Source organism: Tachysurus fulvidraco, chromosome 15 (genome assembly GCF_022655615.1).
Source record: "Tachysurus fulvidraco isolate hzauxx_2018 chromosome 15, HZAU_PFXX_2.0, whole genome shotgun sequence".
NCBI lineage: Eukaryota > Metazoa > Chordata > Actinopteri > Siluriformes > Bagridae > Tachysurus > Tachysurus fulvidraco.
This window is the reverse complement of record NC_062532.1, coordinates 19,400,931-19,427,539: the sequence shown is the minus strand read 5'-3', so window position 1 is coordinate 19,427,539 and position 26,609 is coordinate 19,400,931. Positions and strand designations below refer to the sequence as shown.

The 26,609-nt window shown below is 41.1% G+C and overlaps 2 protein-coding genes across 8 annotated transcripts in view; one reads left to right on the top strand and one right to left on the bottom strand.

Moving 5' to 3' along the window:
- Window positions 1-1,349: 1,349 nt before the first annotated feature.
- Window positions 1,350-12,999, top strand: gosr2 (golgi SNAP receptor complex member 2). Of its 3 annotated transcripts, none has more exons than XM_027161176.2 (7): window positions 1,534-1,726; window positions 1,840-1,899; window positions 2,609-2,673; window positions 4,663-4,771; window positions 7,604-7,736; window positions 7,824-7,964; window positions 8,253-8,635. In XM_027161176.2, the coding sequence occupies exons 1-7, from the start codon at window positions 1,677-1,679 to the stop codon at window positions 8,412-8,414; spliced, it is 720 nt and encodes a 239-aa protein (XP_027016977.1). In that variant the 5' UTR covers window positions 1,534-1,676; the 3' UTR covers window positions 8,415-8,635. The 3 variants fall into 3 exon arrangements, 2 of the variants coding, with proteins under 2 accessions (XP_027016976.1, XP_027016977.1); XR_007137899.1 differs by adding an exon at window positions 11,720-12,999 and having other exon boundaries at window positions 1,726-1,899; window positions 8,253-8,496; XM_027161175.2 differs by having other exon boundaries at window positions 1,350-1,899.
- gpatch8 (G patch domain containing 8) overlaps window positions 12,195-26,609 on the bottom strand; it is a 31,229-nt gene continuing 16,814 nt past the window's right edge. For 2 of the 5 annotated variants that reach the window (XM_047800692.1, XM_047800693.1), the window contains 6 exons: window positions 20,874-20,915; window positions 18,291-18,358; window positions 18,068-18,154; window positions 17,697-17,840; window positions 17,364-17,494; window positions 12,195-17,150 (listed from right to left, as the gene is read on the bottom strand). In XM_047800692.1, coding sequence (XP_047656648.1) covers window positions 13,277-17,150; window positions 17,364-17,494; window positions 17,697-17,840; window positions 18,068-18,154; window positions 18,291-18,317 — 4,263 coding nt within the window. In that variant the 5' untranslated portion in view covers window positions 18,318-18,358; window positions 20,874-20,915 and the 3' untranslated portion in view covers window positions 12,195-13,276. Of the gene's footprint in view, window positions 17,151-17,363; window positions 17,495-17,696; window positions 17,841-18,067; window positions 18,155-18,290; window positions 18,359-20,873; window positions 24,915-26,609 lie in introns of those variants that run through there. The other 3 variants (XM_027161112.2, XM_047800691.1, XM_047800694.1) reach the window with 2 other exon arrangements.

Sequence of the window (26,609 nt, the reverse complement as noted above, 5' to 3'; positions counted from 1 at the left end):
AATAAAAAATACCCTTATGTAAATAAAAATAAATAAAATAAATGTAAAAATAAATAAATAGTATTGCGCTATATATTATAGAATGGAATGCAATAGAATAGAATAGAATAGAATAGAATAGAATAGAATAGAATGCAGGGATGTTCTAGGATGGAGATGGTATAATAAATCTAAGGAAGTAATATAAAATTTTTGCACATTGTTATTGTGTTTTTGGGGAACATTTAACTGTTCATGAGGTAGAATGCCTGGGGGCAGAAACTGTTGTGCCTGGTTGTGCTGGTATTTGGGGCTCTGTAGCACCAGCCAGATATATATATATATATATATATATATATATATATATATATATATATATATATATATATATATATATATATATATATATATATATATATATATATATATATATATATCTGTGTGTGTGTGTGTGTGTGTGTGTGTGTGTGTGTGTGTGTGTGTGTGTGTGTGTGTGTGTTAAATGTACTGAATTTAATTTGCATTAGAAGATTAAATTTGTCTCACAATGTCTTGTATAGTCTGTTTGTCTTGTCTTGTACAGTATAGTCTGTATTGTCTTGTATAGTCTGTTTTGTCTTGTCTAGTCTGTTTATTTTGTCTTGTATAGTCTGTTTTGTCTTGTCTAGTCTGTTTATTTTGTCTTGTATAGTCTGTTTTGTCTTGTCTAGTCTGTTTATTTTGTCTTGTATAGTCTGTTTATTTTGTCTTGTATAGTCTGTTTTTTCTTGTCTTGTATAGTCTGTTTATTTTGTCTTGTATAGTCTGTTTTGTCTTGTCTTGTATAGTCTGTTTTGTCTTGTCTAGTCTGTTCATTTTGTCTTGTATAGTCTGTTTTGTCTTGTCTTGTCTAGTCTGTTTTGTCTTGTCTTGTCTAGTCTGTTTATTTTGTCTTGTCTTGTATAGTCTGTTTTGTCTTGTCTAGTCTGTTTATTTTGTCTTGTATAGTCTGTTTTGTCTTGTCTTGTATAGTCTGTTTATTTTGTCTTGTGTAGTCTGTTTTGTCTTGTCTTGTATAGTCTGTTTTGTCTTGTCTAGTCTGTTCATTTTGTCTTGTATAGTCTGTTTTGTCTTGTCTTGTATAGTCTGTTTTGTCTTGTCTAGTCTGTTCATTTTGTCTTGAATAGTCTGTTTTGTCTTGTCTTGTATAGTCTGTTTTGTCTTGTCTTGTCTAGTCTGTTTATTTTGTCTTGTCTTGTATAGTCTGTTTTGTCTTGTCTAGTCTGTTCATTTTGTCGTGTATAGTCTGTTTTGTCTTGTCTTGTATAGTCTGTTTTGTCTTGTCTTGTCTAGTCTGTTTATTTTGTCTTGTCTTGTATAGTCTGTTTTGTCTTGTCTAGTCTGTTTATTTTGTCTTGTCTTGTATAGTCTGTTTTGTCTTGTCTAGTCTGTTTATTTTGTCTTGTATAGTCTGTTTATTTTGTCTTGTGTAGTCTGTTTTGCCTAGTCTTTTTTGTCTTGTCTTGTATAGTCTGTTTTGTATAGTCTGTTTTTTCTTGCATGGTCCAATCTAAACGTATAGTGTTATTTATGTCTGTACTTTTGAGAGCTACAAACAGCTGGAACACAAATTCCTTGTGTGTGTCAGCATCAACACACTTGGCCAATAAACCTGATTCTGATTCTCATTCTGATGATGACTAAACGCATATTTCAAAATGGCTGCCCCAGAAACTCCTTCCGGTTTTTGCACCTCCTCAGACCAGAGGTCGCTATTTCCTGTTGACGTGTTCCTCTGATGCATTCATGCATGCGTATTCATGAAAGTGACAGAAACGAAAGCAATAAGGAAAACATTTCCTTGAATTCTTGTCGTTTCAGAGCTTTTCACAGGTCGGATTCGGATCAGAAAATGGAGACGCTTTACCACCAGACTAACAAGTGAGTTTAAACCCTTAGCAACCGGAGCTAAATGTTTGTTAGCCAAGTTAGCAACAACAAAACACTTTTCCTGTTAGCTTATTAGCAAATAAAAAAAAATACAGGAACTCAACGATTAATTTTATAAACTCTCTTTTCATTGTTGTTGTTTTTTAATGTTAAAACATTTAAAAAAGGGTCTTGTCGTCAGTAACATATGTTTACATGTTGTATTAACGTTATCGCCCAAGAGTAATATATTATTATTATTATTATTATTATTATTATTATTATTATTATTATTATTTAATAACACAGTAATTGTAGCTTGGATTTGTTTTGTCCTGTTAGTTTAATGTTAGTTTATTAATATATTCCGAATTCAAATAGGTTTCTGGAGACCTCAGTAATCTGTAACGTAGTTGAAGACTCCAAAATCTTATTATTATTATTATTATTATTATTATTATTATTATTATTATTATGAGCATAAATAACTACTTAGTTGGGTTAAAATAAGTTCTTAAAACAAATATGGAAACTATCTGCTACAGTCTTTAATAAAAACAAGGAAAGATGATGTTTCTTTGACTTGTTTTCGAAATCATTTTTAAGTGATGTGTCAAAGACTTTATCATAATGACTCATTTCGTTCACCTTCGTTTTGTTTAACGTCTATTATTTGGACTACGCTCTGTGACCTTTTATTTTGTCCGTCTCTTATTACCAGGCAAATCCAGGAGATCCAGTCTCATATGGGCCGCCTGGAGACGACCGAGCGACGGTCGGTGCACCGTAAGTGATACTCTCTCTCGCTTTCCTATGAGAACGGTGTCTCTATGGGTCTTTTTACACCTGGTCACTTCATGTGTTTTCTCTGATCTGATAGCTATCTGATGTGTTAAAACTGTTCCATTTACATTTCTGGCTCGCTGCACGACTCGTGAGTCACCTGCGAGTGATGTACTTCTGTTTGGGAGGAGTATAGCGCTGAAGTATGTGACTTGAACAACCACATTCATTTACACCTGTCCAGTTTCATCTGAAATGCGTCCCAGACCACCTCCTGAAGGGGTTTGAACGTTCGGATTTATATCCGTCTCGAAAACGTTTCGGAGGGCATTTAGACCTGGTCTTTTTACCATCTTATAGCTATCTGATCACAGAAAACGCATGAAGTGACCAGGTGTAAAAAAAAAAAACCTATGTTAATCAGACTAAAAAAGTCCTTCGTCCTGAATTTGCAGCTTTATCTCTGTTACAAAGCACTGTCGTCGGAGACTCCTTCGGTAAACGCTGAATAGATTCACGAACAGCGATTAGACACATTTTATAAATCTGTTAAGCCATCGTAGACATTTGACCTATTAAAAAAACACATTAACCTTTAATTAACCACATTAACATATAAACCTTTGATTCGAATTACAGCCGAAATGACTAAAGCGGTAGAAATAGTAAGTATAGAAATTGAATCAAAGGCTTCAGACCAACCAGAATTGAGCATTCAACAGAACTCTGATATAATTGATTAATATAATAATTTTTATCTGACTACAAATATATACGTCTTTTTGTTTTAATATATTACTTTGGTAAATAACAAACAGCTTGTTTTTTTTTGTTTTTTTTTTGGTAAAATAACAAACAGCCGGAACCAAATTCCTTGTGTGTTTGAACACACTTGTCCAATAAACCTGATTCTGAAAATGAATCAAATATTCAGCTCAGGTTTTTCTTTGTGAACAGTCTAAGTGTCATGTTGTGGTAGGGCTGAACTGAAAGCACAGAGCCAGTCTGGTGCCCCAGCAGGAAGGACAGGGAGGAGTATGATGGCAAGAATCAGGGAGGAGTGGGTGAAGAAAGGTTTGGGATAAGGTTTGCCCAAAGTTTGGGTTTGATACGCACGTCTTGGTTCAGACAGAAAGCCGTCTCAGCCAAACGGTCGCCTGCATGTGCTGATGACATCATATGAAAATGTGTGCGCACTCATGAGTGTGAAATGTCTGTCAGTGGGTGGGGAACAGGACAGATTCAGTGTTTGTGTGCATCAGTAACCTACCCTAAAGTTCTGATAATGTTTCCCACCAGCCTTAGTGCCTCTCCCAGGAAACAGCACACATCCTGGTCCTCAAACAGCCTCAGGCTTGCAGAGAGAAAGAGTAGGAGCTGCTTAGGTTTATCTTTGCCAAAGTACTTCTCAGCTCAATATGTGCACTTTGTTTGTCAGCTCTTGGATGAGCTGATAACTTTAATAAATTAAAGATAAACTGTTAGATTATTCCCTTTCCTGCGAATAGTAGCTTAATTAGAGCTCGGATTCATAACAGGATGAACCGAAAACTTGTAGCCACAGGAACATGGTGACAAAAATGAGAATGTTTTTATAGATTTTGTCCGGTTTGGCTGCTGCTAAACAACTAATCATGAATATAACAACGGAACGAAGGTAGCAAGTAACTATCCAGTCGACGTGCAGATTTTATATGACGCCAGCTTCACTTTTCATGCTCTTGCACACTCGTACGCATTTTTTTGTTTGTTTTAAGTGAGAGCACTGTTAGTAGTTTCAAAAACATTAATATTATTAAACTAAGTATTATCGTACTTGGTTATGGTCTGTAATGACACTTTAACTAAACATGTGTTGGGTTGGATTTGATACCATGATTATGTTCACCATTGTTTGTTGTTGTTTAGCTGTGAACCGGATCATTTGTGTGTGTGTGTGTGTGTGTCTGTGTGTGTGTCTGTGTGGTGTGTGTGTGTGCGTGTCTTTTACAGTGGTTGAAAATGAGCTACAGGCCAGGATCGAGCAAGTCTTCACCTATCTGGAACGACTGGAGATCCTAGCCGGGAAAGAATTGCCGAACCGCCGCCAGAACGCCAAACTGTAAGTTATGTCCCCTCACACAAATTCCGAACCTCTCAGTTAAGAGCATGCATCAGGATGAGCCAGCAAACTGGAGCCAGGCTGTTTATCATCTCTTCATAAGAATGTGGTTGGTTGCTTAACCCAGCGGGCTGCACGATGTTCCTGATTATAGTGACAGCGACCTGCTCCGAGTGGAGATTAATAGACGCAGACTGCGAGCGCTTGAACAGCTCCTGCCATTTACATTGTAGTGTGTAATTACTAGGGATGCCACAATCCTCAATATAATATTGAACCGTTCGGTACGACATCCACGGTTCAATACGCGCTTGTGAATTGCGTTTTTTTTCGGGTTTTACGTTTAAATAATTTGTGCTTTTTATTTCTCTCCGAATTGACTGTCTGTGTGTGCCTGTATGTCTACGAGCTGAGATGAGGAAACTCTTCCCCGCCAGTAAATGTTCAATCTCTATGCTCTAAAGTTAGGGGGCGCTGAACCATCATTCCACACTTTAACATGGCGAGCGGTGGTGAAGCAAAGCGTGTAAAACATCAACATGGCTATAAAGTGGAATCCCAGGCAAGTAGCACCACGAATGATCGTCAGATGTGGTAAGGATTACAGCTATTTGATGATTAAAATCCCCTGCCAATCACAGCCACAGCAGCCACAGCTTCCATGTCTGGGGAGATTTTAACATACAGTACAGACCAAAAGTTTGGACACACCTTCCAAAAGTTTGGACACGCCACTTTTTCAACAGGACAATGACCCCAAACACACCTCCAGGCTGTGTAAGGGCTATTTGACCATGAAGGAGAGTGATGGGGTGCTGCACCAGATGACCTGGCCTCCACAGTCACCAGACCTGAACCCGATCGAGATGGTTTGGGGTGAGCTGGACCGCAGAGTGAAGGCAAAAGGGCCAACAAGTGCTAAGCATCTCTGGGAACTCCTTCAAGACTGTTGGAAGACCATTTCAGGTGACGACCTCTTGAAGCTCATCAAGAGAATGCCAAGAGTGTGCAAAGCAGTAATCAAAGCAAAAGGTGGAAGAAAACTTTGAAGAACCAAGAATACGACATATTTTCAGTTGTTTCACACTTTTTTTTGTTATGTACGTATATAATTCCACATGTGTTAATTCATAGTTTTGATGCCTTCAGTGTGAATCTACAATTTTCCTAGTCATGAAAATAAAGAAACCCCTTTGAATGAGAAGGTGTGTCCAAACTTTTGGTCTGTACTGTATGTTCTGAATAGATGAATGGGACCTTCAAACAACTCCAGACTGATGTGAGCCTGTGTTTACACCAACATTATTAATTCATCTCTACAAGAATATACAGTGCTTCCGAACCACGATTATCATCGTCTTCATAACAAAGAGAAGCAAAGTGAACTGATTTAACGACTATCAGCTGCTTGCACTCATTCCCAAGTGCCCTGAAAGGCTAGAACATGGCTGCTTTCAGACTTAATACTCTGTTTACCAAGACCAAGATTTCTTCATTCTGTGGCCGATTAAATGAAGGAAAACCAATGCATAGCATCACCACAGTTTCTGTGCCATCGACGCTTTAAATGTTTTACCGCAGTTCCTAAACCAATAATACATGTTTGCTCTCTAACTGCAGACAAGTTGAAGTGCTTTCTCAGACTGGGACTAACCTCACTCTCTTTCTTGAAGAAGTAGATTTGGTTTCCAAGCAACATGTTCGTACAGAGAGTGAAAACGTACCGAACTAAAAGCTGTGGATGATAAAGCACCCTGGGATCCATCGTTCCGGTTACAACTGCCTCTGTCCAGATCATGTATCCATCGTTCCGGTTACAACTGCCTCTGTCCAGATCATGTATCTCTGTAATAAGATGTAAGCTACGTGCTATACGACGCACACCCGCGCGATAAACATACTTTGCTTCGCTTTGGATTATGGATCAGGAGCAGATCTACTGCGTGACCACAGGTATGTGGTCAAAATCATAACGTGTGCTGATGACTTTATCGGTGCCTATAACGAGGAGGACAGAACGGTGTCAGGATCATAATTTGTCAGCGTCAGTAATTCGCTGACTTCAGTCATCACGATGCAGACCGTTTCCTCACCATCGTCAAATATCTGGACTGCGAACTGAAATGTATAACAACTTCGGTCTTTTCTTTCTCAGAAGCGTACGTCTGCAACGAGGTAACGACATTCAAATTAGCGTTTTGTTTCATGACCATACAGAGACTCAACTCAGCACTTTTTGCATAAGTTCCTGACACCACAGCCAAAACACGAAGCTCCGTAAACAGACCTGAGGCTAAAGAACATTCGCACACAGTCTCACACACACCTGCAAATACTCATCCGCTCTCTCTGGATGCCGCACGCCACCGAGACGCATCGGAGGACGCTCTCTCGGGTGTGATACTTCACTGGTTGTGAATGTGACGGGACATACGGCTAAGTACGGTGACCCATACTCAGAATTTGTTCTCTGCGTTTAACCCATCCAAAGTGCACATACACAGCAGTGAACACACACACACACACACACACCCGGAGCTGTGGGCAGCCATTTTTGCTCCGGCGCCCGGGGAGCAGTTGGGGGGCTTTGGTGCCTTGCTCAAGGGTACCTCCAAGTAACAACAAGTAGCTGATTGGATGTTTTATTTATATATATATATATATATATATAATTTGTTTACATTTTACAATTTTTGTTTTACGTAGGTTATCTAAATAGCACTGCGGTTTTAATGGCACTGTTCATAAGCCTAGACTTTGTGAAGCATGATCGATCAGCCGTGCTGTCAGATGGGACGAATCACTCTGTTTTTGGTTCTCGTCTGCTCACAGGCGTGTAGAGCAGCTAAAGTACGATGTACAGCATATGCAGTCAGCTCTGAGAAACTTCCAGCAGAGAAGATACACACACGAGGCTCAGGAGAGGGAGAGGGAAGAGCTCATGAGTCGGACCTTCACCACAAATGTCAGTGTATACACACACACACACACACGTACACACACCGATGTACACTCTTGTGAAGCTTGTGTTCTAATTCTTTCTCGTGTGTAGGACTCGGATACATCCATCCCCATAGATGACACACTTCAGTTTAATTCCAACCTGCAAAATGCACACAAAGGCATGGATGAGCTTCTTGGCTCTGGCTCAAGCATCCTTCATAGTCTCCGTGATCAGAGGAGCACTCTTAAGGTGCGTTTGATAAGCACGAAGCTCCACTTTTTTTATATATATATCTATGTATATATGTGTATATATATATTTATGATCGTCATAAAGCTTCCTCAACTTATAACACGCTCTTATAGGAAAAGGGGATCAAATTGTATATGTCACCAGGTAGGAGTCTGTGTAGTCAGTGTGTCTATGCGGTCGTGTGTTCATCAAGAGTTTAGTAGCATCATGTGCTCGTTTTAATCTGGTCAGGCTGTACCTGTGAAGATGAGCATTACTAATCTTTCTTCCTCTCTGATGATCCAGGGTACTCATAAGAAGATGCTGGATGTGGCTAACATGTTAGGGCTGTCCAACACAGTGATGCGTCTGATCGAGAAACGAGCCGGTCAGGATAAGTTCCTCATGGTGGGGGGCATGCTGATCACCTGCGTTGTCATGTTCCTGGTAGTCAAATACCTGAGCTGAAACTTCTTGCCTCAAACGGACGAAAACATGAACAATCAAAGTTGCAGCACAATGGTTTTCGTATTTAGAAAGAACGCCAGAGGTAGGATTGAGAAATGGACCAACCCAGTCATGTTCACAGGACTGTACATACACTCACTAAGCACTTTATTAGGAACACTGTAAGTGTAATAATGGGTAGTGGCCTATTTTTTGCTATCAAAATACACTCAGTTCTTCATTGCACGGATTCCACAAGAGGTTTCTTTGCGATTTTAGTCAGTTCACTACCGCATCCCAAATGTGATCTACTGGATTCAGAGCTGGTAAGAGGGGAAAGCAACATTGAACTCTGTCATAATTATATATAAATAATAAATATATAGAAATATATATATAGAAATATATATAGATAAATAGACAGATAGAAATATATATATATCTCTATATATATATATATATATATATATATATATATATATGTATATATATATATGTCTATATATATATATGTCTATATATGTCTATATATATATATATATATATATATATATATATATATGTCTATATATATATATTATATACATATATATATGTATATATATATATATATATATATATATATATATATATATACGTGTATATATACACACATATATATATATATAATATCTCAATTAATTTAGATCAATAAATATCAATAAAAATATATAAATATCATGCTGGAAGAAGCAAGTGAATTGTGGTTAGGAAGAGATGCCCACGATCAGCAACAATCCTCACCCAAGGATGTAATTGATTGATGAATTTACCAGGAAGGCATACTGCACACATTAAACCACCTCCACCAGCTTGAATTGACGACACGAGGTAGATTATGTCCATGGATCTATGCTGTTGCTGGCATATTCTGACCCTTTCATCAGTGTACCTCAAGTATTTAAGGCTCTTTTTTAATCTGAAGGCCCAGCACTGCCAAGCTGCCACTGTTGGCCCTGTGCAAGACCCTCAAACCTCTCTGCACCAGTACTGCTGAATTATGGTTGGATCTGCTCTCTGACCCCAGTCTGCTGCGGTTTATAAGTCCTACAAACTCTAGAGATTGTTGTGTATGAAAATAATCATCTATTATAAAAATGCTCAAACCCACCCAGTCTTTTTTTTTTCCGACATACACTTAATGGACACTTTATTAGGAACATATTATTAGTTATTAGATCTTATTAGTTATTATTATATATATCTTATTAGTTCCTAATGAAGTGTCCATTAAGTGAATGTCGATTGCAGCCTGTTTGCTGTACCTTCAACTACAGAGATTGTTCTGCTCTAATATAAAAAACCGAAAAAAAGACAGTTGGGATGTTTGAGCTAATTGGAATGTTCCTAATAAAGTGTCCATTAAGTGTATGATGATTACAGCGGCACTTACTCGAGCCAGTTTGCCGTACCTTCAACTACAGAGATTGTTCTGCTCTAATATAAAAGACTGGAAAAAAAGACAGTCGGGATGTTTGAGTTAATTGAAAATTCCTAGATTCATGGACAACAGGAAACGATTGATATGACTGGACGGCTGCAACCTCATCTCAGTGCTCAGGTGGCCCATATTTATACTGTAAAGCATCATAGACAAGATAGAGCTTAGACCTTAGACCTGAGAGATGATTATCATCTAATGATTAAATAGTAATCGAGATTACTGATTAAGGTGCTTTCACAATAATTTTTTTTCTCAACAAATTTTCATGATATAACCCCCCCCCCCACACACACACACACACACAAAAGACAACTATTACAATATAAGTAAATTCTCAATGTTTTATTTAAATGTAGTCTCATCATACCAGCAGTGTGCCTCATCTCTTGATTGTTAAACTACAACAGGGGTCGGCAACCCTTAAACACTCAAAGAGCCATTTGGACCCGTTTCCCACGAAAAAAAAACTTTTGGACATCTACAATGAAGAGAACACTGAATATCATTTTACCCAGTGTTGTATAAAGTACTAGAAAACAATACTTGAGTAAAAGTACAAGTATCGTACTAGAAAAAGACTTTAGTAGAAGTGAATGTCACCTTTTAGAATATTACTCAAGTAAAAGTCTTAAAGTATCTGATATTTACTGTACTTAAGTATTTGAAGTAAAAGTAAAAATTCAATGATTTATAGTAGGCATAAGATCAGGGGCGGTGAAAATTTAAAACAAGATGAGTTTTATATTATATATGACTACATAGTTAAGCCAAAGTTATGGTGTTATTAAATGGCAAACGTGGACACCAAAATTTTATGCATGATGTAATGATGTCAGTCTTGAATCAGATCAGTTCATGTATGTGTGCATTCTCTACAAACAGTGTGTCCAATGAATGCAGTCATCAATAAACAAATATTCACAAGACAAAGACCAAAATAATAAATGTTATTTTTATTTAGTATTGAATGGATTGTTTGCATTAATATTTTGTTTGTGCAACAGCTCTGGTAATAAGAATAGTGACATTTCACTGCTTTTGGTTGCCGTCTTTGCGGCTTTCCGATTAACGTTATACATAAATGCCTCCAGCCCTGGCTGCAGTGTGCACGCTGCGCGTGCCTGTGCTTCTCCGTAGAGCGTGCATGCGGATGTGTGTAATGCAATCTAGGAGCAGTGATTCGCCAAACCTCCCTTATTGCAGTCGCACGGATTTCTTCTGATTTTATTTTGTAGTAACGAGTAACGAAGATGCTTAGTGGAAATATAACGGAGTAAAAGTATACATTTTATCTAGGAAATGTTGTGGAGTAAAAGTGAAAGTTGACAAATTTAAAGTAAGTAAAGTACAGATACGTGACATTTCTACTTAAGTACAGTAACGAAGTATTTGTACTCCGTTACATTACAACACTGAGTTTACCTTTATGGAAAGTATAGTAGTACTGTAGTGTGTTGCATTTATGAAATCAACGAACTGCTACAGAGTAAACAATTTTATTTCTGCACGCAAACAAAAATATTTTGAACAGGTTGAACTAAGCTTAACAAAAACGATGCTGGGTTGAAGGTTACTTTTAAATAAAATGTTCAATGTCTAATCGAGTCCTCTTCGTATTCATGACATCAAAATTTTAACTTGCCGGCTGCAGACAACCAAAAACGCGTCTGCTTCTGTCGGATTTTGCAAGTCAGCAGTTATGATGCGTATTTTGAGCGACAAACAAATAAAACACCTTTATTTTAATGTTACAAGAGCATCATAATCTTAGAATTTAGAATTACGTTTTTTAAAAACTAACTAAAATAAAATTAAATTAAATATTTATTTTCCAAATCTACAGGGAGCCGCAGCAGAGGGATGAAAGAGACACTTGCGGCTCCGGAGCCGCGGGTTGCCGAACCCCTGACCTACAGCAAAGGCACACACTTATCCCCTGTTAAATCAATCTTTAAGATAATAAAGCTAATAAAATCAGCTTTGGTTCAGCACAGAATGATGTGTTTTTACAAAAAAGGTGAAATCAGCCCAAGTATTCTACAGAGTAACCCAAGTGCCCGGTACTTTGCTATCAAATGTGCCACCTGGTGGCTCAATCAAATACTGCGAGTTCATTAAAGACACCAGTACCGAATAAAAATTCCTGATAATACAAAACTCTTGGACAAACCACTAGAACAAGAGCCAAATAAAGTACACTGTCTGTGGGAACCGTTGGGGCATCGACCGCTACTCCAAATTTTCCTGAGTGGCCAATAAACTCACACGTACCCCTTTCTATGAACACAACAATTATACAATAACACAGACTGGAGCCCTTTAGGTCTCAAAAATGCTTTATTTTCTGACACATCAATAAAGAATAAAAAAGTAAATATCGTTGCTTTCGTTTAATCAATCCATTATGCAGCAACACCTCGCCCCTAAGTCCCAGTCCCTTTACATCACAGACTCACCTGATAACCGCTCCACTTACAGCAGGTTCACAAGCTATTGTACCATACCTGATCAAACCACTTCCTTGCTGTTTGTTTAGTTTTTTTTTTTTTTAATTCATCCTTTTTGTACTAATTTTAAACAGTTACAAAGGCAGCTTATATTACAATACTTCAATACCTATTTACAAAGATGTAAATTACACAAGGGAAAGCTCAAAAAAAAAAAAAAACCTGGAAAATAATTTAAAATCAAATAAAAAAATTATTGCAGAATACTACAATCATACAGTTCTTACATGATGCAAAAGCAGCATCTTGATGTCCATTTTTCAGTGCAACTTAAGTCCATCAGAGCGTAGGGGCAACCTAAGACAGTGTAACAGAACGAACATCAACATCATCTGACATCGAGGTTAAGCGCCTCGGTTGTGTCTAGTTTTCTTCATTTTTATCAACGATTTATCTCAAACCATTGAAAGTTACATTAGGTATGAAATATGGCTTCGATCCCTCTCACATAATTCCTGTTCTTGTTTTGGTTCTTTAAGTAAAAGATAGGTAAAGTTGTTTACAATAATTATTGTTTATAGGCCCACATCATTACTGTGCACAGAAAGTCTCTTTAGCTACAAGGGTTCAAAATAAGACCATATAGAATAATATATAGTTTAGTTTGACTGTTGCGGGGAAAAAACCTGATTCGGTGGCAGGCTTTAACAGGAACTCGTTCATAATTGTTCGGAAACTGGTTTATGAGCATTTGCCATCCCCGCCCCCTACAATTTTAACTGTAAAGAAGCCATAATTTCCTCTTATTTTTATATTACCCCTTTATTTGTCCAACTGTTACATTTGAGAGGCAACCATTGATGGAAAAGAGGATTGATACCCAGAAGCGAGGTTACCTCTCACACTCCTTATAAAAAAGGACAACCTTTGTAAAGAACGAACACCCTTTCGTTTCATGAGCCGTGGTTGGGAGGGTGCTGAAGGTCTTGCCCTGAGAAAATGGGGTGTAGAAGAGGGTGAAGTTGCAGAGCTGCTGCTGCAGCTGCACTAGCTGGCCGTGGTGCAAAGAGAGTAGGGTAAAGGGCTGCATGGGGTACATGATGCAAAGCTAATGGGGCATGGTGGAGGGCAGACGCTGGGATTATGTGGATTGGTTGCCCGTGGAGGAAGGCAGAATGGTGGGCTGGAATCAAGCCAGTGTGCCCTAAAGTGTGCCCTAAAGTGTGGGCTAATGTGTGGCCCAAAGGTGACAAAGAAATAGGGGTGAGATGATGTTGTGGTATATGGTGAACTTGGGCGAGTTGAGCATGAGCAGGATGGGCGTGGTGTGGATTGTGATGGTGGAGGCCCATTGCCGTGGCAGCGGCATGATGCTGCAGTATGGCATGTTGAACTGTTGTAATTGATGTTGCTGAAGTTGCAGACACAGCAGGCTGCTGTATATGGATTTGTTGTAGCGCAGGTGGTGGAGGCGGAGCAGGGGCAAGGCTGGCAGCGGCGGCCAAATTGGCCGCAGCCGCGGCGGCTGCTGCTGAGGGGAACGTTTTCACCTGTTTCGCAAGAAGCTGCTGCTGAATATGTTGCTGTGCTGCTTGTTGTAGCTTACTGTATTTCTCCATCTCCTCTGGGGTAAATGTAATTGGCTGGCTCTCCAGAGGTGCCAAGCCATCCTCTTCAGCCTCCATGCCTATGTCCTCCTCCTCCATATTGGGCACTGGGTAGCCTTGATAGGCGTGCATGGCTGTTTGCTGACCCATGTCAGATGCCAGAATACACCCATCCATCATTGGGTTGTTGGGGTCTTGTCCAGGCTCAACTTGGTATGCAGGCATAACCTTAGCCGATTCCTGCTCAAAAATTGATCGTGATTCATGAAGCACTTGGGGTTCTACGGCTTGGTTTCTGACCTCATCTGAAACTAAGGTATTTGAGTTGGACTCCTCCACCTGTTGCTGCTGCTGCTGAACTGGTGGAGGTGGTGGTGGGGGTGGAGGAGGAAACTCACGAATGGGCTCCACAAGAATCACCTCATTACTTGTATCAGGAACCTTTCCAAGCCCTGACTTTTCCCCATCATTTGTTCGCATTACAGAAAGTAATGAAGGTTTCTTCCCTGCTTGCAGTTTACCAAACAGGGGCAACATGTTCTTGTTTCCAAGTACAGGGGGGAGCTTGGGCCCAAAGTAGCCCTGTGGAGGGTCCTTAATTTTGGTGCCTGGTTTGCTTCCTGTTCCAGAATCTTCACCACCCTTGCGAGACTGGATTCTTTCGAGAAGCTGTCGTGCTGTGAGTGAGTTCCGTTGCTCTGAAGCACCGCCTCCTCCCCCACTTCCTTTTGTTACTTGTGTTGAGTTGCTGGTTCGTGGCTGTGCACGGGACGAGGAAGACCTCGGAGACTGTGATCGGTAGATACGAGAGCGGTTGAAATCACGTCTCCGCGAAGAGCTGTCAGCCCGTCGGTTATGACTGTGCCGTTGTGGTGAGCCTTTGGTGGAGCTGGACGAGCGACTGGCAGAGCTGCAACTACGGCTGTAGCTGCTGTGTCGGTATGAGTGAGCACTGCTGCTCCTGCTGCTACGACTGTAACTGCGGCTGCTGCTGTGATGACGCCGCCGTCTGTGGTGCTTTCTGCGGCTGTGCGAGCGTGACCGTGAACGAGAGTCTTCTGAGGACGAGGAGGAGTAATGCCGTCTGTGTGACCGTCCTCCGCCTCTCCTCTCGTATTCAGAGTCCGAAGACCGTCTTTTTGTCCTGCGATGTTCTCCATCACTGTAGTCACTATAGCTGTCCGAGTAGCTGTGGCTGCGGCGACTGTAAGCGCTGCTTCTTGCAGAGGAACGCTCAGAGCTGCTTGAATATGATCGACTATGAGATTTCTGTCCTCTGTTGCGCCGATGATTACGATCTCCTCTGCGAGAAGAACGACTCCGTGAGCGACCTGACTGTCCAGAGTCTTCACTTCGGTGATGCCGTTCACGTGGAGGACTATTGCGACGATGAGGACGGCGTGAGCGCTGAGATGCTGAGCCTCCATCTTCATCACTTTCACTCGTCGGTGGTCGACCACCCACGGGGCTTTTCTGTGCAGAGGCAGAGCAGGATGCCACTGATGTGCTTGGGTCAGGCTTGGGACGTTTTGTACCACTGTGCTCTTCTGACAGATTGGGTTTTCCTGTGCTGCTCTCTTGAGAAACCGACTTTTGCGACACTTCTTTATGTAGCCGTTTTCTCTTTCCTCCATCTGAAGTCAAAGTCCCTCCTGCATTCGGAGCAGAGGAATTGGTTCCACCTTTGTCATCCGTGTCTTTCTGTTCTTTACTTTCTCCTGCTTTCTCATCTTCCTCGGCACGTACTTTATTTTTGTTTTTCTTTCGTTTGTGTTTCTTTTTCTTTTTGGTCTTCTCTCCCGGTGTCTCTGTCGCTGTCTCCCCCTCCACTTTCTCTTTTTCTTTTCGTTTGGCTCTCTTGCTTAACTTCTTGTGTTTCTTTTTCTTCTTCTTTTTCTTGGATCCTCCAACTATGTCCTCAGAGTTTTCTAGCTTCTTGTCTTTGTTCTCGTCCTCTGCAGTCTTTTCTTTTAACGAAGCGTCATCCTTTTTGTCAATATTGACACCAGATGGTGTTGGTGTTGCTGTACTAGTTTCTCTACTTGTGGCTGCATTGCTAGTGGTATCTTCTGCCTTGGAACCCTCTCCACCATCAGCATTAGCTGGTTTACCAGCTTTGTTTGCCTTACCACCTCTATTGACTTTATTCCGGGACAGCTTAAAATCAAAATAAAGGGGGTTGCAACTGTAGGATAGTGAAGGCTGGGCCTTAGTGAACTCCAAAAGTTCAGAAGGCCACTGTAAGGTGGTGCTTTCATCCTTACTTAAAACGGGAAAAAACGGTCCTGTCGGAATGCGAGGGCCAGCGTCTTGAGGTTCAGATGACGCTTGCTTAGCTTCAGTTGATTGGGAAACAGTGCTTGAGGAATCTGCATTGCTTACTACTCCTGTGGTGATATCTGATACTTCTTCAGTTTTTAATTTGGGCGATGAAGGATTTGAACTCTGCTCCTTTACAGGCTCTTTCACAGTGTCCGTCTCTGATTTGCAGTCATTGTCTTTAGGCTCTTCTTGTCCTGCATCTTCTTCCACTTCTACTGATTTCTGCTCTTCCTCCCCATCCTCATCTTCCTCCTGGCTACCACATTGTTCAGAGGCCTTCATGAAGAGCAGAAACTGAAAATGCGGCTTTACCCGACAGTGTGCGGGAGGCATGTAATGATAATATTGTGGCTCCTGCCCTGAGTAACCTTCCTCCTTCTTCATCATCATTTTCAGCTTGTTAAGAGTAGAGGCCAGGGTTCCCCCATCATCAGACTGTGGCTGCTCATCCCCTCCACCCATGGCACCTGATGTACTCTCTGGGCTGTCGGTGCTGGATGCTGTACCTCCTTCCTCCCCTGCCATCTTCTCAACTACTTCTTCTTGGCCCTCTTCTCCTTCTATTGCTTCCTCTCCATGGTCAGCAAACACAGCAGCAGCTGTCTCCAGTTTAACAGGTGCTTTCTTAGCAAACGAGAAAGACACGCTAACTTTGGGAGCATGGGTTCCGACACTCGGTGTGGGTGAGGAACTGTTCTTGCGAAGAGCAAAACTGATAGTCGGTCCCGGTTTTGGAGAACTTTGACCGAAGCCTCCAGCATTTCCTTTATCCTCTCCTGAAGATTCCTCCGGCAAACCATCTGGGGTCATGGGAATGCCATCGATGCTCGAGAAGCCACCTTCTTCTCCATCGACTGCCACTGTAGTTTGCTTGAACATTGGTCCGCTACCGGGAACACTGCGGAAAAGGATGGAAAAAAGAACGTGTCAGGATGAGTGCGTTCATATCATTGCATAACAATTACTAAACAAATAACTACTGATAATGAACAAAAGACTTTACTAAAAAGTGTTAACACTGACTTAAACGCACGCCGGTCTGAACTGCATTCCGGCATGTTGTAGTATCTTTTCAGAGCCACAAGAGGACAGCAGTGGTTATTTAACTCACCATTCCTGCTGCTTCCTCTGCTCCGCCAGCTCGTGTATACGTCGCAGCATCTTCTCCTGCTTTCTTCCACCCTTGCGGGAACGTGAAGAAACATTACGGGCAAATTCCCTCTGCTTCAGCTCTTTCAGCCTCTGTGAAAAGAAAAAAAAAACACGGGGGGGGGGGGGGGGGGGGGGGGGGGGTGGGCTCAGATAAATCTACTCATTTCTGACACCACAGCTAAAAATTTGATTAAGAGGGAAAGCGAAAAATAACTGAAAACTGCACACACACACACACACACTAACAAAATTTGCTACAAAAACCTTAACACAGAGCAATAGTTCCTCTGACCTGTTTGTGTGCATGGTCGTAAGAGTTAATGTGATTGTCAAACTCCTGGTGTTTTTGATACTGCTTATCACATAGCTCACAGTAAAAGTTAGCTCTCAGGTCTTCCAACGCCTTGGCAATGGCTTTCTCTTTCTCTGCATAATCCTGGGGAAAGAAAACCCAACAACAAACGTTGTATACACATGTACAGGATGACATTTATGCAATTTAGTTTGTGTAAACATGTCTGTGTTCTGTGTAGAAGATATGAAAAAGATCATAGCTACTAGAATTCTTGGAAACCGGGTGGGAATATTTACGTGAAGAGAGAGAAAGTTGTGACTCGTTTCTTTCCCTAGAGGGTGTAAAATGTGTCTCCACAAAAGTGTCACCTTGTATTTTTGCCGCAACTCCTCCGTGTCCTCTTTCTCCACCTCCAACACTCGCCGCTTCTCCGTTGCGTCCTCGGCGTAGTCCAGCTGTTGACAAGACACACGGAGGTCATGGAGATACAGAAACATACGAGGATGATGGGAGGTGCTGTAAGAGGGAAAGTGGTTCCCAAAAAAAAAAAAAAAAAAAAAAAAAATCACACAGACGCACAAACACTCTCACCTCCATTTCCATGCGTCCCATTCCCATGACATCATATTTGACGATGATGGGTACGGGGTCGGTGCGTCCTGCGAGGTGAGGAAGGAGAAATACATAGAGAGAAAGGGAGAAACAGAGCAGATGTTAGATCCTGAACAGGGCCTTAAAGGAAGCGAGAGTGGAACAGCCTGCTTAGAGCACAGGGTGCTGGGTTAGAAAGACTGCCTTCAAGTGCAAGAGATCAGAAAGCTACAGTGAACCAAATGCTAGCCATTCTCACAGCTTTATGTGTGGCATACGTTAAATGATGCCGCTATGTGACTGACACCCTGGGCCTTATAGTATGGGATTTATTATTATTATTTTATATAAGTGTAAATAAAAGGTGTTTTAAAGCACATCGCTGCAAAAGCTAGGAGAGGGATATGCGTGGAGACGAGAGAGGAAGAAGGCCGATATTGACCGGATCGGATCTGTCGCAGTATCCCTACAGTGTCGTCGGGTTTGATGGTGATCCATATAATTGATGCTTACCTTCTCTGCAGTCTGCAATAATTTAAGATAGTGTCATGTTTCATTAAGGGACCTGGTGTGCGACCCTGCAATGAGATTTACAGGAATAAATGTATAGGCTGGAAAAGGAACAGCATTTAAACATTTCTAGTGTTTGCGTCTTTGCTAAAAGTGACGAGCAACTGGCGGATTTCCTTAAAGATCGCACAATTCGGTTTCTACGGCGACAAGCTTGACTGCATCACTTAAACACATCTGTGATTAGTTTTGCCAAGACAAATATTCACCGACATTATATTTTACTCAACTTAAAATTGTTTACATTTACCTTGATAGAAAGGGGGGATGTTTTAATGATGCTAGCTTCAAAAGATTACGAAGGTAAGATTTGGGGGACGGGGCAGTGCTGAGAGTTCGATTATCAATCTTTCCATTTTTAATGAGGGTTATTGATCGATGATCAACGTAAAAGTACGTGCAAATGAGTATTTTTTGCTCTCTTAATGCCAAATGGTCATGTGTATTGGAACACAAGCTGTGAAAAGAGCTAGGTAAAATAATAATTTACTTCAGGAAAAAAAAAGGAACAAAACCAGGATGAATCAAAAGAAAAAACAAAACAAAACAAAAAAAACAATCAAAACTACTCAGAAACTGACACATAATTGCTTAATCCACTCATAACCAGCCAAACAAAGCAGAATAGACAGAGTAAGAGAGAATGGGGGAGAGAGAAGGAAAGAAATGATAGAATAATACAAGCACTGAGCTACAGCGGCAGAGTGACGTCACAGGCCAGACGCTGTCGTGGTGACAGTGCAGGTTTTTGGGAGGTGTACTTACCTGAGAGAGTGGGAATGGGTTGGGGGGGGGGGGGGGTGGTAAACGGACGGACAGATAGATAGACACAAATGGGGGGGGGGGCGATTTCAAATAAGACAGAAAGGCAAAAGAACAAAAGTCATACTAAACTGCTGCAAAGGCTGGCACCACGTCACATTCGATTAGAGACTCAAATCAGTTACGTGGTTTGGTTTCAGTTTTTTTTTTTTTTTTAATGAAACTCTTCCTCTTTATTCAAGTTAATTGGTTTTAATTTTAGATGCTGGGTCAGTTTACACCCTTGGGCTGAAGCAATCCCGTAAACATAAAAAAAAAAGTAACACGTACAGCTAAAGTAACTGAAGGGTTTCACAGAACATCTAACAGCTAGAAATCACCCGTCATCGTATTCTATTATTATTACCAATAGATAATCATGAAGTGCCGTCAGTACTAGTAAAGATTTCAAAAGAAGAAAAGAAAAAAAATTCATAATACAACTGTCTTCACCCAACAGAAAGAGGGAAAAAAAAAAAAAAGACATGCACGTTGTCGACGTGCCGTCTGATCGATTCCCATTCTTTTGTAAAATGAAAACTGTGGATTTCTGAGCCATAAGCCTGCATAGTGCTGGCTGTGTGCGCACGAGTCTGCAGCAGCTTCAACCCAGTGGTACAAATCATCTTAAAATAAACAGAGGAGAGAGAGAATAGGGGGCCTATCGGGACTCCAAACCTCTAAACAAATAGGACGTGTTTACTTATGATGAAGAAGAATTTGGAGCGTTACTTATACATCTTCCAGGCAAAATACCAATTCGTTTTAAGCCTGGATCAGACGATAAAAACAAGGGAGTCCCGAATCAGGCCGAAGCTAATTTGGTCTAACGGTCTAGAATTATGCATTCGAGTGAAGAATGTAAATTGAAATTAAAAAAAGGGGGGGGAGTTTTATCACACAAAAAAAACTGAAAACAAACAAGATGAGAAATGCATAAGAAGGAAGTGATGTAAATTTCACTGATACACAGGCAGCAGAATGAGAACTAATATCAAGAGGTAGAAACGGTTGAAGCTTATTAAATATTTGTGCTCTGATGACGGAAATATAAATGAAAGTAAAACATGGGAGGGTTAAAATTAAATTAAGCAAAACAAAATATCAATAGATAATATTGAGGGGGGGGGACAAACAAAAAAACAACAACAAACAAAACAAAAATACAAAAAAAGGAACCAATTTCAATCAGGGGGAAAAAATAACATTTACCACTAAGTTTACCATCAGCACAACATGGCCAGGATCATAATGCTGCAAAAAAGAAACACCAATTGGTTAAGCAGGAAGATTGAGGAACACAGAGAGGGGTCAGGGGTCAAGGGGTGAACTGTTAGGGCTCGGGGGTTTTTAGGGGTTCAATGGCAGAGGCTTTGACGTCACCCTATCGCCATGGAGGCTTTGGGTGATCGCAGGGAAAGTCTCTCTCACCATCCCTTAGCTTTCTGGGATCCCTCGCTTCCTTAAATATATCAGCTGGATTGGAGTTAAACAATAGGGATGCATTGATAGCGTTGTTTGTTTTCCCCAAACAGTGAACCAGACGTAGTTCAGACAAGTGCCGGTACACACGTTGCCCCCATTTAAATAATGGCCACGAAAGGGCACGCGCTTAATGGATTAGGCTCCTTCTTTCTAAACGTAAGCTAACTGAGGAGTGACGGTTTTGTTTGTCTTTAAAAGAGGGCTTGTGTACGTAAAATCTGTATTTGTTTTCACTTGCAGTGTTCTGCTGTATCGTGACCGTCAAACACTTTCCCCATCTTCTGCTTTTATAATAATAATAATAATTAAAATAAATAAATAAAAACTTTCATTGTAACTTTAAACTCATGGTATCTTAAGTATGTAACCTAGTGAGCCAGCATTAATGTATCCAATGTTACAGACATAAGCACTTATGTACGTCGCTCTGAATAAAAGCGTCTGCCAAATGCTGTAAACGTAAACACAGTTCGTCGTGAGAACAAGTCTGCGTTTTAGTTGGGCATTTTATCTGACTTTGGAGCTCTGTTTCGGCTCTTTCAGACATTTTGATTATTCCATCAATGATGAATTTGAGAGAATTCACACATTTTTAAGATGCAAGTCGAAGCAATATTTAAGTATCGGAGTTACTCTGTTTACTGACAAATATCCAGTATTGTGAATCAAACTGAATCGTCACGGAAGCGTAATCCTTCACTGCCAATGACGAACAACATACCGAACAAGAGCCCATATTTTCACTTACCTGCCATTGTGTGTAGGCATCTTTGTTCGGAGGTTTATAAGGTTACTTTATAGAAAGAAAAAATATATATTTTCCTTATTTGAAGCCTGGTTTGCTTTGAATCGATCGTACACGATCGATCGTACATCCAGATGGCTGGCGTTTTGTGGATCGTGTTCATATCTGCTCAAAGTACATCGTATGGCATCAGACCTACACCTGATACCACTCGAAGTATCAATGCATCCTTATTTATTATTTAAAAATGACGACTTATAATTCTCTCTGTTAGTTATGTCTCCCTCCCGTTCTACCTTTAGATCAAATCTCCATCGCCCTGCTTTCCCCCTATCCCCCGTCCGTCATGCGGGTCACGGTTTATTGATTGAGAAAAAGGCATCGACTCGTGTGTGTTTTTCGTTACTGTTCTGAAGATAGATGTGTGTTAAATATAGCTGGGTTTAGAGCAGCACCATGAGTCCTCTCATTTTTACACTGCTTAAAACTCGAGATTGGCGATCCGGAGAGGTGAAAACCGGCATGCTTTGCAGGACAGGGGAGAAGAGTTGGCAGAGTGTTTTATTTTTTATATACACACATGTGCTTACACACACAATGTAGGATGGTGTGAGGTTTTTTTTACCCTGCCAAGCCAAACACCTGAACCCCCACCCCCTCACCAGTGAGACACACACACACACACACACACACACACACACACACACACACACACGCACGCAGACACGCACACGCCCCCACACACAACGTGGAAATACCACACCCACATTACCACGTGTACGGTCACTTCACAAGAGTGGACACAAGCAAACCAACAGAGTGGCTAAGAGGCGAAGGAAGAGGGAGGGGAAATGGGCAGAGATTCAGGCTCATTCTGCAAGCTATTCAAAAAAAAAAAATAAATCATCATCATCATGGGAGGGGTAAAGGCAGAGATGAGTTTAAAGCCAATCAGCGGACCCAAATCTCAGGTACAGAGCCAATCAAGAAACACCCTCGTCACAGCCAGAAACACTGACGGATGACAAAAATGACTGTTCTAGTCAAGGGTGAGCGAAATCAGCAAGACTATCATTGGTCCTACGGTGAGCTACACGATTAGAATCTGGTGTGAGTTTGGAATTGTAGCGCTGGCATTCTCAGCAGAGAAAGTTTAGTGATTGTAAGCTTACAGGAGGGAACTAAGAGAGGTCGTTAAGCTACACTGTAAAGGGAATTCACTTTTGGCAAAACATCCACACCCACACACACACACACACACATATATATACACAGACACACAAAAAGGGCAGGGTAGGATCCTACAAACCTTACCTACAAAAACAAAACAAAAACAAAAAAACAAAAAAAAAGAGCAAAAAAGAAAGAAGAGTAAAAAAAACAGTCAATACAATGGAAACTCAAAGCATCGGGAGACAATTCATTACAGTAAAAGGAGAGAAGGAGAGAGAGTGTATGGTGAGGTCGTGTTCTCCACATAAAGGTCCGGTTAAAGCCGGCTCCCATCTCCATGAGTTTCCATGTGACGGTACAATAAATCTCTTTCACTACCCGTTCGACACGCGACATGATGTTCACAGCTGATTTCTCCTTACTGTCAACATCTACATCATCGTACTTCTCGTCCACTTGCGGCTACGTTTAACGTCGTGAAACGCTCGCAAAAGACGCGTTAGGTCTTGTTAATCTCTTGTATTATAGCAGCTATAAACTGGTTTTCCCTGCACCGGTCTATTTATTTCTCTCGTCTGAAAAAAAGAAAAAAAAAGGAGAGAAAAAAAAACCCATGGAAAAACAAAGTGCAAAAACTTTCCACTGAGGAAAAACGAATATTTACAGAAAAACGGATAATTACGGCACGTCGTTAATTTCTGGAAAAAAAGAATGGAGAATTCGATAGCGCCGTGTATTTTGATGATAAGTCAACAAGACGACGGCATCCCGAGATCGTCAGCTTTAGGCCATGTCCACACTAATCCGGATATATTTGAAAACGGTGTTTACGTCTAAAGAACGCTCCGCGTCCACATTTTCGTTTTGAAACGTTTTCCAAAAGTTGCTCATCCACACTGAAATGTATAAAAATGCTTACATCTTCCTACTAAGCATGAGTGAAGCTTCGACCTGCGTCATTTCCGCTAAGCGTTTATTCGTTTTCGACTGCATCACATGACTAAAAATGTGTCATAGTATTCAAAAGCCTCCGTCTTCACAGTCCGCACTGAGACGCGAAGACGGCGCTTACAAATTGGAGTGTGTCTTCCGACGGCTACGTTTCCGTTGACTTAAAACGCCGCCTCAGTGTGGATGAAAGGCCAAAACTGAGAAAAATATACGTTTTCTTAGTGTGGACATGGCCTTAGTCTTTATCAGAGTTTCTATTTGCCAGCACTGAGAGAAGAACCGGCCGTTCACTGGATCTCTCAGACGAGGACCCTGTGTGTCCTTATCCGTAAATGAGCGATGACATTACTAAGAGACCGAACACGCAAGCTTAGGAGGAATGAAGTAATGTTTCCAGCACTAACATGAACCACACTTTCCACTTCCCATGTTAAGTCTCTTTCTTTCAATAAGGACATACAGCTAATCGGTTTGTCTTCTTCTCATCTGGAATCCCTTTCCTGTACCTACACTATGGAACCTCCTAAACCTTTCCAAGCCTTTCCTTATCTACTGCAGATATGCGGATAGCCGGCTATAAGCGCAGCTGCGTTCTTCGGCAAAACCACAGACAATGCGCCAGTGACACAAACAGAGAATTTATGAACGCTCGAACGCTCGAACCGAAGTACGTAGTGGACGACAGCTGAGAAATAACAGCTGACAAACAAAGGGTGGTTTGTGCTTTTGTGTAACAGGAGCACCCACACGTTTGTCGTACTGAGCACAAATTAAAACGGCTAATCCTTGCAGTAGCCTCGGGAAGAAAAAAAAAGCAGGAGCACTGGAATCAAATTCGGATGAATGGTCTACTGTAAAATCTAATAAAGAGGCTGAAACATTTGTGCTACTAATTGTAACAATAAAATAGTGGCACTGATGCACGGCCTTACCATCGACAGCAGTTTAGCGTGCGCGATGTGATCGCTTTTCCACAATTTCAAAGATTTCTTACAGTCCTTATTCGTTCGAGCGGATCTTGTGCCGACTCGTCGGAACTCAGATGTTTTTAATCAGCAAAAGGAATAACAAACTTGTCCTGCAGAGCCAGCGGGGTTTTGTGTGAGTCTATGGTTGATTAAAGCCCATGAAACTCGCCGATCAATTGCTGAATAGACTCTCTGTCTGCCAGCTATGACGTCGTTATCCAGGCAAGAGAGGACACGAACGTGAGAAAGGCGTTTTAAGCTCTGGGCTTTCCATTTGAAAAGAAAAAAAAAAAAAGAAAGTTAGCTAAATCTGAACTAAGACATAAATCTATATGCAGATTAGAAATTTAAAACATTACTTCATGTATAATGAAGATATATTGTGGGGTTTGGTAAAGGACATGAATGCGTGTACAGGCAAGTTAATGAAATAGAAAGTTCGGCGAAATGCTTGCTTTGAGAAATAAACTTGATCTTGCTCGATCTGAAACAGGTGCTGACTGCAGCGTGGCAGAATGCGAAACCTCGGCTATATAAAGTCATGTTTGCTGTTGTCGGTGCTTCCTGTTATGTAACTTGAGGTCTTGTATCACAGGGTCCTCCGAGTATGGTGTGGCGGACAGAGCGAGAGTAATGCAGAGTCTATTGAGAGACATCTGGCAGAAGAATTTCCCAAACTCAGGTCAAAGGACCGGGTCTTGTTCCTTTCAAATTATGTCACACAGTCGCAGCTATCAGAACTGCTGTGCACTTTCAATGTGTTTTTAAAAAACGGTGACGACTCTTTGCCTAACGACGAAATGGGTGAACCGTTATCTTGATTTAAGTCTGAGAAGTATGGCTTCATTGTGGAAGCGAGCAGCCAGTGCTGTCGCGCCCTCGCATCTCACAGAAGCTGTTTGTTCTTAGAGACAAGGACGGGTTGTGTGTGAGTGTGTGTGCGTGTGTGTGTATACACAAAACATATTCTCATGTCCCTCCCATTACACAGCACACACAAATGAGCCATGCAACCAGCAAACAGCTACGTGCTCTGCGATTTGTTGATTTTCTGAGACAGAACGGCAGAGGAGGACAAAAGTCATGAGAGGAGAGAAGAAAAAAAAAAAAAAGACAGATAAACGAGGCTATTTCAGACCAGTACACAGGGTGGACCTGAAATTCCTGAGTGCCATTTATGTATGATAAGATCTCTCTTATCTAACTACAAAGCAGAGATGTTTCTTGTGTCCTTTTGTACATCGCAAGCCTTTATAATAATCCACCATCATTTTCTGCTTCGGTTTGATCTGTGCTGTAGTTCGGTGCTGTTTTGTCCCCCTTTCGTATTCGCCCCACTGCGATGCTTTTGCTCCCTTTCTCCTTCTTGCCAACTTCCCCCTCTCTTTATCCTGCAATCGGTCTCTTTCTACGCTCTGTATCAACAAGTTGTTCACGCAAAAGCTTCCGCCCGAGCAAATCCTAGTCCTGCAGCAATTTAGCGAGTGTTCGTATCCAAAAATAAATGGATAATTAAATAACCGACTATACGCCGCGTCTCTACTCCGCGTGAACGTTGAATGAGATCGGAAAAGGTATGTGAAGGTAATGGAAATAAAAAGAGATATATTCAATTCTAAAATCACT